This window comes from Drosophila persimilis, unplaced genomic scaffold (genome assembly GCF_003286085.1).
Source record: "Drosophila persimilis strain 14011-0111.01,24,50 unplaced genomic scaffold, DperRS2 tig00000431-arrow-pilon, whole genome shotgun sequence".
Lineage (NCBI taxonomy): Eukaryota > Metazoa > Arthropoda > Insecta > Diptera > Drosophilidae > Drosophila > Drosophila persimilis.
In genome coordinates this window covers 3,493,872-3,511,308 of record NW_020825312.1, presented here as the reverse complement: position 1 = coordinate 3,511,308, position 17,437 = coordinate 3,493,872, and the positions used below count along the sequence as shown (strand labels likewise).

At 47.2% G+C, this 17,437-nt stretch overlaps 1 protein-coding gene across 5 annotated transcripts in view; it reads right to left on the bottom strand.

Moving 5' to 3' along the window:
• Window positions 1–9,578: 9,578 nt before the first annotated feature.
• LOC6595997 overlaps window positions 9,579–17,437 on the bottom strand; it is a 41,411-nt gene continuing 33,552 nt past the window's right edge. For 3 of the 5 annotated variants that reach the window (XM_026989495.1, XM_026989496.1, XM_026989494.1), the window contains 9 exons: window positions 16,244–16,450; window positions 13,627–13,724; window positions 13,354–13,570; window positions 12,911–13,288; window positions 12,619–12,846; window positions 12,202–12,546; window positions 11,478–12,144; window positions 11,235–11,406; window positions 9,579–10,279 (listed from right to left, as the gene is read on the bottom strand). In XM_026989495.1, the coding sequence (XP_026845296.1) occupies window positions 9,997–10,279; window positions 11,235–11,406; window positions 11,478–12,144; window positions 12,202–12,546; window positions 12,619–12,846; window positions 12,911–13,288; window positions 13,354–13,570; window positions 13,627–13,724; window positions 16,244–16,450 (2,595 nt within the window). In that variant the 3' untranslated portion in view covers window positions 9,579–9,996. Of the gene's footprint in view, window positions 10,280–10,527; window positions 10,633–11,234; window positions 11,407–11,477; window positions 12,145–12,201; window positions 12,547–12,618; window positions 12,847–12,910; window positions 13,289–13,353; window positions 13,571–13,626; window positions 13,725–14,398; window positions 14,966–16,243; window positions 16,451–17,437 lie in introns of all 5 variants that reach the window. The other 2 variants (XM_026989492.1, XM_026989493.1) reach the window with 2 other exon arrangements.

Sequence of the window (17,437 nt, the reverse complement as noted above, 5' to 3'; positions counted from 1 at the left end):
GTTCGTTCAGCGGATGACCCCCCAAAAAAAGATTGTATGTCGAATTTTTATTGACTGGCATTTGGGAATTATGATAATTTGCATAACATGATTTCGTTACGTCCCGCGCAAAAGTCGGTCGTGTCTGCATCATGATGGGGCCGAAATAAACGAATTCCGCACCGCAAATACCATGACTAGACAGACACATGGGGTTACCATGGGGCGCTACCACGACAATAAGCTCAGCAAAACTTTGCTTTAACGAACAAGCAGCGAACAAAGTTCAAACATTTTCCCCGCTTGCCTGCGTTTGAGGTGTGTACAAATTCATTAAAAGGATTACACTGCAGTAATTACATACACATGCACGAGGAATACCTACATACATACGTACAGATTAACATTAATTAATACAAAACGTCTGTTCTTGCAGTCCTCTATGGCTGGGGAGTGGATAGGGAACCATTCTACCACTTTCTATCCGTTCTTTTCCGTTCTGGCTACAAGTTTAAAGCTGTTCCAGTAAAAGCTGCACAAAGGCTATCCTTTTTGGAGGCATAAGCATAATTTGCACATGGTTGCGAAATGAGGAATTCCACAGATCCTTGTGCCCTCGAAATGTCGCTACTCAAATAAAGTTCTTTAATTAAAGTGTCTGGAGTGGGAGGCGAGACAGCCGGGCGGGCTTCAAGCCGCACAAACAAACTTTTAAAGCGGGTTAGACGGTCCTCCTCCGACTCCGACTTGGCCGACTGTGCGCCTCTCCCATAAATCGATAGCTCGACATTTGCTTGCCTCCGTGGCCGCGTGGTCTGTCGCGGCGACACTTTCTTGAGGTACCATTTTGCGGCGTGGAATTATGCCTTAAAGTGTCAATCACTGGTAAATGCTCTTAATAGGCATTTATTTTTGCCATTTTAATTACCCCGTCCCTTAAAGCCACGGGGACGGAGCTTGGTGTTTGGCCCCCCTCGCCCTGCCAACGGACAACCGACAACCGACAACGGACTGATGAAAACGGCTGATGATGGCATAATTACTTTCTCGCGAGAAGAACTCATTTCCGACAGAATTACTTATGTAGAAATATGGGTCGCGTCGCTCCCGGAATATTAGCCCAGAAGGTGTTTACAGCCGATTCTATGATTTAGTGGCACACCTACGTGAGTTGCCAAGTTAAAGCAGCACACAGCAAAAAGAATAAGTTGTAATATTGCTGACATCTTCAGAACTTCGATTGTGCGGGGATTTCTCCACTGTGGTACAGTGGTCTAATCGACGCAGAATCAGTATAAAAGCGGGCCAACATTTACTCAAAAGAAGGCTGATAAAATCGATGTAAATAGTTCTACAGTTCTTAGTGATTTCTCTGACTATTTTTGCCTTAGACAAGACAAGCCAGACAGTGTTCACTGTATGGCCGAGTGGGATTATCGCGTGCGTGCCAGTCTTGCTTAACGAATTCAACATTTTGCATCGAACGGCACACACTCCCAAAGCCCTGATGGCCCCAAGCAACAGTTAACACAAACTGGCCAATGGTAATAGCACACTGGAGAGCGCCCCGACCCCAACTCCAGACCAAACGCCAGGTAAGGGTCACCGTCGGCCCCCGCCTTCCCAGGATCTGGCAATAAAAGTGCTGCTGTTTAATGCAGAACTGTGTACGTGAGCCTGGGGCTTGAAATTCGAGGCTGGTTTGTTTAGCTCTTAACTGCAGTTTCAAGCCTTTGGATGCGATGGGTATGGCTCTCGAAATCATTCGGTTTTCAAACAGCCCTATGTGCAGTCCACCTGAATACGTAGGCTGCCTTTTATCGGACATATAGGGCTAATCGATTGGTAGGACTATCAGGAACAGACATGCCACTCCCAGATCGGCTAATATAAGTCCGATGTATAGCGTACAGAAAAATGATCTCTACAGAATGGTGTTTAAAATCCACTTTCCAGGTTTTGGAGCTAAGAGAGAGACCATGGCATCTGATTGCAATATTTGGATTATACGCTTAGTGTTTTTGTTTAATAAATTGTCCTGCCCACGTTGCATATTTGTAGTGTCTGGCATAAGTATTGCTCGTATTGCTCCAAGAGTAAATGTTTTATGATAATCAAAATATGATGAACAATACTCGTACATATTGGAGTGCGTGCATATGTATGAGTACTCGTATGTTTGCACATACAATCGTGGTGTGCAATCAGGTTAATGTATTCAAAACGAGCGTCGCGTCGTATGCACACACAGCCCATAAATAATATCCCTCGCACCGTTAGTCAATTCCCCAGCCTTTGCGAATGCCAACAGTCGCCTCAAGTGGCCGCCACTGACAGATGTACAAATACGAGTGCACAACGGGATTGTATCTCTATAAAAATGGAGCCTCAAGGCTTGGAGCGTGGGAGGGAAATGGAAATGAGCTCTGCATATGAGAAATCTGTTCAACTGAATCGTGACCCAGAGAGTACTTAACAACGACAGATAACTCAATTGAAAGTAACTGATTCGATTCCAGCTTTCTTCGGTTCGGTAATCTCTTGCTATGCTATCGAAAGTAATTTTGTTTGGGGAAAATCAAAGCAAGCGTATCAGTTTTTTTTAAAGACCTATGTATAATGTACAGACAATATAGCTCGGATTTCAGGAAACTTTGTTGCCCTATTAACCGCTCCCCTCTTTGATTTGAAATAAATTGATTTTATGCTGGGAATAATTGATTTTACAGATACTTCTTAGTCGAACACTGGCTTTGCTTTACCTTTCTTAGACCTGAATTAATGGTCCTTTGTGCAAACGGCCATTTTCTGAGCGGAAATTAACTCCCATTTTTATCATCGATTGATAAATGGTGTCGCTGTTTGGAAACTCTTCTTAAAGATAATTAAATATGCATATATATAATTCATCATTTTCTATGTCGATACACAATCGGATTTCGTAAGGCTTTAAACTCTTGGAATCCTTCTCTGCTACTCCTCTGGATTGGCGAGTATCTCTCGTATCCCTCGTGTGTGCGCGACGTGTCGGTATCAGTATTGGGAGGCATATAGTAAATTCTCATGGCATAAATTAGGGAAATAAATTATATTTATCAATGAAACTCATAAATAATATTTCCTGCCGCCTCTGACAGCACACCTTGCTGACGTCGCTCCTTTGGCATGGATGTGGCCGTGGCCCCCCATTGGGTGTGAGTGTTTGTGCGGCGCTGTGTCTGTCTGTGTCTGTGTCGTATAGCTCACAAAGCATCAATCAAAAGTATTAAATACAATTATAATTGTCTGTCACCGTATCGAGATGAAAAGCCTGCCGCCACCGAGGATTTTCCGCTTGCTGCGACACATCTCCAGGGATGGAGCTGGATGCCTTTAAGACCTCGACTCCGTTCCAGTTGAAGTGTCGACTGTCATGTGTGTGTATTCGACGGAGCAGTGGATTTATGACGCTGTCTCATTAAATTTTGATAGCAACACCCAATATGTTGCCATAGTTTAACATTGTAACATTGTGGCAAGGGTTTCCTTTGGAGATCTGGTCGAGGCAGGTGCATCTCTTGCACTGGATTAATTTTGTTCTTCGTTTTGGGTGCGGTTTTAGGAGTCTTGCATTCAGAACATGCCGAGAATGGCTGCACACTTAGGAGCAGAGACGACCGCAAGGCTTGAGAAAATAAAATGTTTAACTTCCGGATGCACAGTCCGTTGAGTTTCCGAGTAAGGCGCCCAAAAGTATGCAAGGAATACCATGCAGATTCTTCATGCTTCCGGCACTTGACTGCATGCGAAAGGTCTGCCCGTGCCCCTGCTCCTGCCCCTGCCCCTTCTGGGCCATCTGTGCGCGTGGGCACCCTGGGCCATCTGCCTCCAGCATGAAAAGCGGGTGCGAGTGCAGCTGAAAGTGAAGCGCAATTTCCGGCGTCTCTGCCAGAAGCAGCCTCCATTCTCCATCCTCCATTCTCCATCCTCATTCTGTCTAATTTCTCTTTCACTCGTAACTGGGGAACAACAGCCGGGGAAATGAAAACATATTGCTGCTGCTGCGAACGAGCGGGGCGGGGCGGGGCGGGGTGGTGCGGGGCGGTGCGGGCAGCCATTGTCGAACCTTCATCGGTAATTGGGCACGGACAGTCGAGCGAACAATCGAACTACGGGCAAACAATACTCGTAAACACTCAATGCATTGGCTCGAGTTTAATGACACTTTGCATCGGTGACGATGACTCCTCTCGACTCGGACAGCAATTGGAAATTAAACAAAGCCGGCAACCGACCCGAAGGGGACCCCGAATTCCCACACCCGGCCAAGGAGGGGGCCGCAGGAATATCGCTACCAGGATGGGATGGGCAATCGAGGGATGCGGCTCTGACCGGCATGTTGGATCGAACGCCGGCCACAAGGTGTCCACATAATAATTTATAATGGTCGGACCGGGCCATACAGGGCCCGGAGAGAAAGAAAGTGGCGTGAAAAAATACACGATAATAGCGCCAGACGGCTGCAGTGCCATTTCTCAAACTCAAGCACCGGACCGAACGACCGAGTCGAGGACACTTGGCCCACAGCCAGGCCCATGAGTCAGTACCAGTCCCAGTCGCACTCACGTCCATGGACGACGACAGTTCGTAGGTGAGTGACCAGCTCTTGTTTACAAGCCACAGTCACTTGGGAATCTCTGGTTAGCCATACGGATGGTCGGCGAAGGGGAGAGCTACCGGAAAGGAATCGATACCGCAATGCCCTGGCCATACGATATGGATATCAAGCATTTGGTTCGTTACACGCTTAAAGAGAGCCAGATTGCTGTCTACGATACATTTTACAAGCAGTACTGGTGCACGGCGGAAACCCTAGGCTGGATACCTGCCCATAAAATCTCTGTAACTACAGAGTATCTTTTTTAAATCTGTTGCATATAGCCTTGTATAGGACTATCCTGAATTACCGCTGTGGTCGCTCTGTGGAAATGACACCCTCCAACAGTATCATTTGAACATACGTTACCATTTACATCGATTCAATCGGCTACAATTCCTCTACATTCCTCGCTACATCCTTCGAGTACGAGAATGATCTGCCTCGAATGCAGTGAAGCAAGGAGCCAGAGGGAGTGCTCCCATTTATAGTCCAAGCGAAGTGCCTATCGATACCATCCGCGTGGAATGGATGCCGAGTGCCGAGTGCAGCGGGAAGGAGGCAGTCCTTGTTCCTGTCGTGGCTGAAATTTATTGCGGTGCTATTGATATTTTAAAGAATTGCTCCGTGACACAAATAAAACACTTTTCAGTGGATACTCGTACGAAAACATGTATTGGCAGCTTTCGATGCTTGTTTATTCGATGTGTTTTTTCTGCTTTGGGAATTGAACCACTTTTCAACCGTGCAACTGACCTTGTTTGTGTGTTTTTGGTTGTTTGAAGGTTTCGAATATACAGAGTAAAATGGAATGTTCATTGGTTCTTAAACATCGGCACAGGATTGATTGCATTTGCAGCCATGTCGTTGAGTAATTGAAAGATCCAATCAGGCGGTGGCGGCTAATGACACAACAATCTCATGTCATATTGCTCGTACACAATCAGAAAAGGATCTCTGCTTTAAATGTCATCCAGTCTCCGTTCAGTAAAATCCTCTTGAAGCCTCCCTCCTGCCAGCCCCTTTTCGGTGGCACGCTTTTAAAGTCTTTACTTCGAGATGTGCGTGCGACACACAGAGAGGAGCAGCGGGCCCCAGCTCGGGGCTCATTATTTCCCCAAGTAATATGCTAAAATGACTCGAACACACAGGCGACACACAGCAGACGTCTGGCTGTCGCTAAAGCGCTGGGCTGGGAAATGTTTTTAATTGAAAAGAACTTGCGAGGCGTGCCGGCGCAAGGTGGGTTGACTGCAGGAGAACCCACTCTCCACTCTCCACTCTCCACTCTCCATTCCCCACCCGCCTGCAGGAGGGTTAACACGGTTTCGTCACTTGTTCCAAGGGAATGAGGGAGCGATGGTTGGGATCCGGGCTGCTGCTGTCCCCCCCCATGGGCTGCTGCAAGCGGCGGCAACGGGCTCTTAAAGCTCCACCTGGCATATGGCTAATTTCCATTTATTTTCCATCAATTTCAATGCCGCTTTGTTGAACCAAAATCTACTCGTACTGTAGAGGTTGATAAGTTAAGTTGTAAATTCGAACTGTTTTTTATTTTCGAAACGTATGCACTATGCATAGGAAACTATAACGTACTTAAAACGTAAGACCAACCCCAAGAAAAGTACTGATGTGCGGCACTTGCACCTAATGCGTGCATACCACATGTGCTATATGGTTTTATGGTCGAACCGCTCGTAAATCCAGGTGTCCTTTTTCTCAAGTGGCCTCCTTTTAGTTTACTGTACTGTTTGTGGGGTGGCCTGTGTCGGTTCCTGTTCGGGTTCATAAACACGTACATTTTCGCTTTAGTGACCTTTTAAAAATCATTCATCAAGACACATTGCAACTTGCCCAATCTGATGTTGAAAAGAACCCCAGAGCAGACGAGTAGTTTAAAATTGATTTCAAGAACCAGTTGGTGTTAATACGCTCAAACACACACACCATTCAAACATTATGGTGTCGGCTTATAGGATGTCCTTTCATTCGTATTTTTGTAATTATTTTACCTGTAACCCAAGGCCAACTTTCACGCGTCACTGTGCTCCCAAGCACTGCATTCAAACGGCAATGGCAATATCTAGCTTACACGATTACACTTGGTCCTGCAAATGGATGCACTCGGCGGGCGGATGTGGATGCCTGGGCGGCCATTGAATTCTCCATGGCCCGGTGCTATTTGAAATTCGAGAGCGAGCTCGTTAAGTGCGTATTTTTATGACGCCATTATGATGTCTAAATATACGAGTAACAGACGCAGCCGCGTATCCGCGTATCCGGGCATCCGAGGCAAGCAGCCTGACTAACAGCCAGCCATAACAATTCTATGGCGGAATCAAGACATTTATCATAATGTTTCCCGAGCACAGCGGGTCGGGTCGGGTCGGTGTCGGGTCGGGTGGGACCGGGGCGTACAAATAATCCTCTCGGATGTTGCAAGCATCGTCTGCTTCTGAGTGTACTCGTTCCGGTTTGCCGTTGCCCGCTCCTCCGTTGCCAGCTAAGGAATATAAGAGTATAAGAAACTTAATTTGCATCCACAGCTTGCACAACGGAGGGCATTAGGTTCTCCTCCCCCAAGAGTATGCCTGACCAGAGTGCGCTGCTCGTTTAGTTTCAACTTAAACAATATTAAACTCTCCGAATCTGTTGGCTAACTGCGATGCCAATTAGTAATCGCTCATTGAATGACAACGACGGTCCCGGATGAGGACCCTTCATTTATCAAACTGCATCCATGCCCTGCCCTGTCCTGTCCTGCCCTGCCCTGCCCCACCGTCTGGCTGCTTGCAGCTGTGGACAAACTTTTTAATGGAAAAATAAGCACTGTTGTCCAATCCAGTTGGCTCTAGCATGTATTCCAGCTCAGATTTTGTACGTACGTGGCAACTTTTTCATAGTAATTGCCTTTAAATTGCAAGCAGTCATCTTTACAATGTGCATTGATGTCGGCAGGGAATTTTCAATAATTTGTAAGATATTCGATTGTTGCGATATTGTTGCACCCCAAATTCAAGGAAAACATACTTAAAGAAAGCCAGAAAGAAGTTGAAACTTTTTGCACTTTATTTGGATGCTACAGTTCATCAACGTTCCTAACAGTTCCTACAGTTCCTGCCATCTCGAGACTCATCCGAATGCTTGGGATAGATTGTAGGGATTTCAAGCCTACTTACCTTTGTATGTATGTGAAATCAAACTACGATTAAATTGCGAGTTTACTTTACAAATACGTTTAATGTTTATTGTTCAAGCGTGTAAATAAAGCTTTGTTGCACTTTACGCATTATATGTCTGTTATTTGTATTCCATTGTAAATAAATTGCGTTTTTGATATAGTTTTCAATAACATTTTAAGTTCAACTTCTAATTACCATTTGCGGGTAGGTGTGTTATATAGGGTATCTATCATCCAAGTGTCCATTTAGGTACTCTTTTACTCTAAACTAGAGATTAGATATTTGTACGCCAATGTAGGGGGGGAAGGGGCTACAACTAAACTCTAAAATACGATCTCAGCTCTAAGCAGCCCTATACATAAAACATACATACATATATCAATAAATACATACAAATACAGTTAACATTGTTTATTGCGGTTTCATATATGCATATTCATACATATGTATATTATAATATATTTTATATGTTCCCCGAATACCGTGATGTATTCATCTCTTTTGTACACGTTTACAAATATAAATATATGAATAATTTCTGTATACATATATACCACTTGTGTGTATGTGGGTGTGGTTGTGTGTGTATACATACATATGTCTTCGTTTGTTTCTCTATATTTAATTTAGAACTTGTGTCACGCTTTCCCGAAGGTAATATATACAAAATCCTGGAGCAAACACCTGCGATTGCTGTTCCAGAATATCCACCTAATATAATTTATGTAGGAAGAACAGTACTAGTCTACACTTAGTTACTTATGTACGTTATTAGCCAATACCTATGGGACTTGGAAATATGTGCCGCCACTCCGATATACATCAGTATAAAGATATAAGCTATCAACTTTTTGATTTTCTACGGATTTTGCAACCCAACCAAAACTTTATTGTTACTTCTAAGCACTCCTGTTCCCACTTAGAATCTTATAGCAGAAAAGATAGTATACATATGTTTTCTAATGCTTCAAGGATGGATATTATGGAATGTTACCAGAAGATTGCAAAGCCATGTACCTGCTACTTATAGTGGACTCTTTCAGCACAGACAGAAGGCCATCACATCACAAATCGTATCACCCATATCAAACTCCAATTCAGTACAGCTTTGTGAAGGGAGAAGAATTTAGATCCTTTAAAAGTCCCAAGTAACATTATGTCATGCACGGTGGCCGATGATCGGCTAATACTCTAGTTTGGTATACATACGTCGATATAACGTTAAGCTACTTTTATATTTTCCTAATCTATTGGGAATGCTTAACATATTGTATTTTCTACATGGGTATGGAAAACAACATTCAACTGAATTATTTCGGAAAGATAGAGCATATAAGTCTATGAAGTGGGAACGTACAGTACTTTGGGGGGACAAGCATATCATATCTTAAAGTTTCCCACTATTGCCAACGCAGTATCCACGCATAGGTTATAGACTGTGTATATATGTATGTTTGTACCTATATATTATATCGTGGATATATGTATATCGCATGTTTTATACATGCAGTAAGTACGATAATCATGAGTGTTTATTGATATTTTTTAACCATAACATAGTAATCTTTTTTACTTATGGAGACGTAACGACTTACATCAATCGACTTACATGGAGACACTTTTATAAAGCTTGGGATCTCGATCTAAATAGTTTTGTATATATGGCATTGCACTATGCATACTCGTATTGTAATATTGTTTAGTACTAGAAATAACTTCTTCCGTTGGTTGTAACAGCCTTAGTTGTAACCAACTAAATGACTTAAAAAAAAAAAAAAAAATCCGTTGATTAAACTTTATTTGTCTTTATATCGTTATGGGAAGAATACTCGTAATATGGCTGAGTGTTTCAGTGTTCAGTGTTTTGAATGTCGAAGCTTGAAAGGCTAGGTGGTCTGGCGCGGGGAGCAGTAGTGGTGGTAGTAGTAGTAGTAGTAGTTTTGGAATGTACATTATTTAAATATCAGCTTTGGACCCAAAAGTGCCGTTTCTCACAATACAAGTTCCTAATAGAAAAGTGCTCTCTGTGTGCTATTGCTAATTTGTGACAGGTTAATCGTAAGGTAAGGTAAGTACACGCTCTATATAGTTTCTATCGTTGCATGCATCTAGGTCAGATCAGCTCCAAGTAAGATGCAATCTATCTTAAGATTACAGCTTGCCGGTCGCCGGTCGCCGGAGGTGGGCATTGGCTCCACATCATACGTCCGTCTCGGTGCTGGACGTCGTCAGGGGTGCCTGGTGGGAGAGCTGCTTGTGGAGCAACGGTGGCAACGATGGGTCCAGCACAGGCAGCGACTTCTGCAGGGCAATGCTGGCCGGGGTGGTGGTGTGCTGCGACCGGGGACTGGGCGGCGTGGGCGTCGGTGTGGCCGGTATCTGGTGCCAGTTAATACTGTTCTGGGAGGTGACGTTGCGCGTCTTCCGCAGTGGCGGATTCTTGGTGGAGGTCGAGAAGGCCATGCCACGGCGCAGCGGCACTCTGGGGACCGGACACAGTACAGGCATTAGGCATTGGGGACGGTGGGGTTATTTTCATTTTCAGTTTCAGTTTCATTTTCATTTCGGGATTTTGGTAGTCACAGGGCGATCGATGATGGCAAATGTTGGGTCGTGAGACGGTGGCGGTTCGATCAACGATACACATGTGGAAAGACGACAGATTGTATGGGGATTGTATGAGCAGGTGAGACCATAACCAGGCGGTGGTTCCCTGCCCTTCTAACTCACCTCGTTGGGCTCGGCGGCGGATAGGAAATGCCACGATGGCTGGGCGACAACAACATGTTGCCCGAGTGGCTAGTGGTCGTGCCCGGCACGAGCAGGGTATTGTTACTACAAAAGTATGGTAAAGGTTACTGTAAAGAGCAGCAGGTGGTGGTGGAGGTGGCAGCGGAGGCGCAAGAGAGCAAGCGATAGGCGGGAAAGGAAAATAATCGATCTCTAACAATCGATTCAGCGATGGAAGATCGATTGAACACAAAAGAAAATGACAAATGAACACGAATGAACACTGATGCAAGGTGGAATGAATGTGGAATATGGAGGAGGCAGGGTTGCTTGTCTTGTGGAGTAATCGAGTAATCGAGTAATCGGGGTTATCGTACACAATAAAAACGGTTTATTTGATAGGTATTTTTTCTTTTGTATAAAAGATGACTAAATTACAATACATACTACCTACATTGTTGTGTATAAATATATATGATGGCTTAATGATACAATATGATACAACATAAACGATAAACGGTGTGTGCTCGATAGTTCCTGGGAGGAATGGAACCCTCGGACACATGACTGGACGAATGCTAATCTGATGACAGTGGTGAGAGTGGTGTTGGTGGATGTGCTTGCTTTTGTTTTAGTAAGAAGCTAGTCATGATGGTCATGGTCATGGTCATGGTGGTGCGTGGTGCACTCTCTACGGGGCAACTTACGTGTGACTGTGGTGCATGTTCAGGTTGGGCAGACTCTGCCCCAGGTGGTTCAATGGCTGCACAGTCAGGGTATTCGCCGACTTGGAGCCAATGGCCCCAATCATCCCTATCTTTGCCTTGTGCAGACCGCTAATCAGTTGCTGCTTTCCCTTCCCGGCCATTCCATGGTTGCCTGTCAACGACAGATCGTCCATTGAACTGAGATTCGGAACTATAGGAAGAGTGTGGCTGAGAGTGACTTACCCGTCATCATGCCGGAGCCCTCGTCGCTCGACACGGAGTTTGTCTTCTCAAAGTCTACGGATATGTTGCGCGAATCGTTCCACTCGACGCTGCCGCTGTGGCTGTTGTTCGCACTGGATACATGGCTGCAGATGGAGGAGTTCATGGGCGACTTGCGCACCCCCAGGGAGTCGGCAGTGCCGCCGCTTGTGCCGCTGCCTCCAAAGCGGAAGCTGTCACCCACTGTGCCACCGCCGCCGCCGCCGCCGGCGCCGCGCTTCAGTCTTTGGTAGATGGTCTTGGCCCGCCACATCGCGTCGTACCAGTTTTTGGCCTCGGTGCACTGCAGCGTGAACGCTGTGGTGGCCACTTGGAACTCGTTAAGGTAGACACAGTTGATGGTGTTATTGGGAGCCATGTTGACGATTAGCTGGTCGGTTAGGTACGGCTGTCGGATGACCTTCAGGGCGCCCAAGCCCCGCTTGGCCATTGTCTTGCAGACGAGCAGCAGGTCCGTCAGGAGGAAGCAGTGCACATCGGACTTGCCCAGGTTGTCCTTGAACTTGTGGTCGCCCTCCATGAACAGGTGCCGCACATGATATGCCGGGCAGCCCCGCATGGGGGCGCACAGATCGAACATCTGGCTGTGCTGCTTGATGAGCTTGTCCAGACCCTCGTTGTTGGTGTCCTGTTAAACATGTGGCATCATGTGGCATGCATCAACCAGGGATCAGCCCCTACTCACCACAACGTCGTACGATTCGATCCGCACCATCACGCCCTTGAGCCGCTCGTTCTCCTGCCGCATCGTTAGGTGATTGTTGACGCTGCCCACAAAGTTCTCGACGCTGTGCATCATCACGTCAATGGCTTCGATCTCCTCCACGTCCCCCATGTGCTTCTTGATGGCGGCAAGCAGGAGGCTGTACTTTGTCAAGCGCTGCATTGGCCGCACCACAATGTCGGCCAGCCGCAGGCGGTTGCACATCTTCTGAGACTCGCACCACGCCAGATACGAGGTGAACAGGGGATTGTTCTGGTTGAGCTCCTTACAGTAGAACTGGCAAGTGCTCTGCTCGGCACAGTAGATCTACGACAATGGACGACAAACGTCTGCATAAAGGGAGATTGTGGCCTGAGGGAGAGCGAGAGAGAGACTCACTTTGTATGGCGCAAAGATTGAGGCGAATGCAATGAATCCCTCCTGGAAGAAGGCGCATCGCAGGGGCTCGTGGGTCATCACACTGTGTGCCACCATCGGATAGAGCCACATGGTCCAGAACTTTATGTTCGCCTCGCAGACGGCCCGCACATTGGAGAACAGACGCGCCTGGTCCACATCAATCAGCAGGCGTTCCGTCTGCACGGCCTCCAGACAAGCTAGGAAAAGCTGCAACGAAATAGCAAAGTCAGATACCTGGGGATTCCCTCTTTGGGGAGCAGACGACCCTTACATCCGTCACCGTTTGCAGGGCGTGTATGTAGTACACTTCGGTGGTGACCAGCTCCCATATGGCCGTCTGGATCTTGACCTCGCTCTCGGGCATGGCCTCGCTCTCGACGAAGTCCCGCCAGGACTTGTGCATGTTCTGCAGGTATGCCAGCGAGTTGTCGAGGTCCGGATGCTCGAAGCTGAGACCCTCCGCCCGCTGCGGCACTCCACTCCGCGAGTAGCTGTTGAGGAGCTCACACAGCTGGCTCTGCTGGGGGTTCTTGATGCCGAACAGGGAGGACCATCGCTGTTTGATCTGCTTGCCTGCCGCCACAGCTGCGTCGCTGGTCTCTTCCGTCGAGGCGGAGGGCAGCAGGCGGGGCGGCGGTTGTCGGGATCCCTTTTGGGTGGAACGGAACGGAATAGATTTACATAGTCGATCCTTGATCGATGCGATTCACTTACAAAGGAGGCCGCCTTCTGCAGTGGCTTGCGATTGGAGCCCCGTTCCGTGATGCACAAATGGTGGCCAGCCAGGTTCTCCACGTCGGTTTGCTCATCCACGGAGCTCGTTGCGGGCGAGGGACCTGCATCTAAAAAACTGGGCGTGGGATTATTGTCCGTTATCGTGATCTGCGAAAAGGTGAGGTTTCTCCGCCGCAGGGCATGGCTGAGGGCATTACTGAAAATGGACGAAAATTGGAGCCCCAGATCTTAAGGGTATTTGAGGGAACTTACAGTAGGGTTACACCTTTTGTGGCCGGTATGAATTCCTCGTCCGGATGCTGGGACGAGTCCATGCAAAACGACACGGAAAAGAACTCGGAACTGGATACCTAGGCGAAGGATGGGAGACGTTTTAGTGACAAGTAAAGGTCTTGGAAGTTCCTGGATTAAATTTGAAAGGTATCCATCGTAAGCAGAATCCATAAGCTATATGTATGTACTTTCTCGAATGCGAAGCGGAACGGAGCGCGGATACGTCGAGCTTCAAGTGGTTGCCGCCGCCAAAGGGGTGCCACAGAAACTACTGAATGAGCAAACATTACGGAATATTGCCCCCGTGCTTGTGGGGCGGGCGGCGGAGCGGAATTCTCGGGAAACCAAAGAAAGGAAGGCGCCAAGCGGCAGGAGGATGAGAGAGTTGTACAACAACTTTGCTGATTAAGGCGACAAAACAAATACAGGAGAGAAATTAAAAATCTACGAGGTAGAACCCCTCCACAGAGGAATGGGGGAGGGGGGGAGGTTTGAGTTCTGTTTGAGTTTCCCCACAAGAGTGGGGAGTGGGGTGGAGGGGTGGAGGGTTCTCCGAGCTCTCAAGGCTCTCAAGGCCTGATTATGAATCCATATTGAAGCACTCTCGACCTCCGGTCACCGGGGTGCCTCTGCCTGTTCCTCTTCCTGTATCGCGGATGCCACAACTCAAGTGCGATTCTCCTGGATGGATTATATAGTGCTCCGTTCCCTTATTTTGGCCCGCTCTCGAGTGCCGGTGTTCAGGACTCACCTCGCTGCGTGTCAATAGCGGTTTCTTGCGCTGCAGAAATGAGGATTTCTTTTTGACAGTCGCCGACGTCGTCGCCGACAGGCCTGACGGAGAAGTCAGCGGTGGGCCCGAAGTAGGCGTGCTGCTGTAGGGGCTCAACGAGGTCGCCGCAGCCTGCGCCTCGCCGCCAGGATACTGAAAGTGTTTGAAGGAGGAGGAGGAGGGTATCGAATGAGTTGTCGCTGTGCCACTGGTGGCACTGGTGCAACTACTCGTGGCCGCCGTGGCAGCCATGGCAGCCATGGCAGGCTGCTGTGGGTGCTTTTGGTTCTGCTGATGCTGGTGCTGCTGCTGCTGATGATGGTGCAAGGAGCTGGCACTCGAGTGCACAGTGGGACGACCGGTGCCGGCAAAGCAGGCGGACGCGGCCGTTGTCGTTATGTCGAGCGTGGGCGAGAGTGAGAGCATCAGCGACGGTGCCCGACGCACGATCTGCGGTGCTTGGGTGTAAATTGTGGGTGGGTGAGGCACGGACTGGGGCGCCAGTACTGAAAGCGGACAAACTCTCGCCGGATCGTTCTTTTCCGTCTGTTTTCGGATGGGAGTAGGGGCAGCGGGTGGAGGGTGAGGGGTTCAAGCGGTTGGCAAATAAACAAAACGTGAAGTAAAAGATAGAGTAGGAAGAGAGAGTGGTAGAGAGGCACAGACATAGAGGGGGAGAGAGAGAGAGAGAGAGAAAGGAAGAGAATACAGAATAGTCGTTAGGCGTTTCAAAACGATTTCAATCGATTCTACAGTGGAAATTAGAGATTATCAAAGTGAAGGAAATAGTAAAAAAAAATATGAGAATACGAATATTAATAGTCGATTATTCTGATGAAACGCTACTCCGACTATTATTCCGATTAATCGCTACTCCCACTATTAATGAAGCTACTTCAATAATTATTCCGATAAATGACTAGTCTGACTATCGATAACAATATTTATTCGGAATAAAATACTTATTGCATGCAGCATCTACATATTTCATCACTATTTTCCAATAACTAGTCCTCGACTTGGATATTACAATCTACAAGCTCCCAAAGACACGACGGATATAGTACCCTTATCTATAGCCAGTGCGTGGTGTCCCAAACAGTTTCTACTACCAATTGAATGGCTTCCTTAATCCACGACAAGTTTATTGGCTTAACTTTGGCAAGAGAAAATTGCATCGATTCAACGAGAGAGCGTAAGGGGTTCTCTGCGGGTGCTGCTGTCAGTGGGAACTAAACTGCTATCCGTGCTAAAAAGTTGTAAATGATAACAGAGACCGGGCAGAGAAGGAGAGAAAAGTGGAAGAAGTCCCTCTCTAAATCATAGAAAAGTCACGTACTTCTACTGTTGAAAAGTGACAGCTAAAGGAACAAGGATTTTTCCCAATGAATAACAGCCAGCACAGAAGAGGGAAGGACGAGCGAGGCATTGGATACCCTTGCAGAGCCATAGTTGTGGTAGATCAAAGGCACAGACAGACAGACAGACGGATGATCCAGAATATAGTGTGTATATGTTTTATAGAGTACAAAAAGCAAAGGGCATCTCAGGTGAAGTGCAAAACTTAAAACGAATATTAACAGTAACGGCAACAATAGCAGTGGAAGCAAAGGAAGCAAAGGCAGTCAAAATCAAAGTGAAACCAAAGTGAAAACACATTAACAAATGAGAAATGAGAAACGCATTAAGGAGACACTACGGATAATCCTCGAGCGGCAACCCGTCGGCATCTACAGGACTAGGCGCCTACGTACACTACATTTAACAGACTACAAAGGATGGAGGGTGGCAGGACCTGTGGTCATCCATGACATCGTCACTTACCGCATGGGGCTGCCGGCCAAGCGCCGTCGGTGTCGTTGCTGCCGCCTGATGATGATGCTGATGCTGATGCCCGGAGGACACCCCAGGTGCCCCAGATGCCCCAGGTGCCTGGACCACCGATGTTGTTGCTGCAGTCCCCCCGGGCCCGTGCTGGCAGGCCACCACCGTGTCGAGGCCATCCAAGTGCGTGAGGCTTTTCGATTTCAGCTGCAAATGGAAATTAAAAGCGGTCTGAAATCAATCAGGCGTTCCTCTCTCTCTCTCTCTCTCACTCGGATATTGATAATTGAATATGGGGAATATTGTTGGCATTGGCATTGGATTGTCGAGAGCTTTTTATTATACATATTTCAATGGTTGCGCATGAGGCGTTGTATGATTTTGCACATCAAAAAATTCAAATAAAATGCCATCGGCATGCCGGTGCTTTAAAATAAATTCCTGTGAATGTTTTTATGGGACTCATGATTTGAGCAGTTTTCCTGCAACAAATGTTGGTATTTCTTCAAAACAAAAACGGATTAAATGAAGTAATATTCAATATAGAATGCAATCTCGCGGGAAGTGCATTCAAAGGGCGACGAATCCTTATGGGATTACCAGAGTATTTCGCGCTTTAAGCGTACAATGTTATTCCTAATGCCCCTGGGGTGCTCTTGCCGGAAAAATAAATTGCTGCCAGCAGTCGGCGGCAGTAGCCAAAAGGGCACGAGAGATGCATCGAGAACAAAAAGATTGCGCCAGCAGGGCCAAGGGCCCTAGACGTGTCCTAGAAGACTTCCTGTCCTGTGTCCTGTCCTCGCCTAATGCACTGAGATTACATCAGTCAAGAGCCACCGACTGCCCTCCCACCGCCCCAGTGTCAGTGGCAAAGTCAATGCCGCCGCCGCCGCTCTTGGCCCCCTCTGGGTTCCGTAGTCAAGGACTCGGCAGTGATTTACACATTTCAGTGGCACTCTCGAGGAAAATCCTTGTATCTGAAATGGCATCGGCCACAGCCACTGACAGGGACTAAATAAAATCATTACCGGCTATGCAACATCCAAAAATGTAGTGTTCCTTTGATCCGAAGGGAAATAGAGAGCACTCCTGGAGAGGCAGTAGTATTCAAATGTCTGGCTGTATTCTATATTTCCACTTGGAATGGAGGGAAGCTTACCGCCCAATTTCTGGCTGCAGAGATTTAAGCCCCTG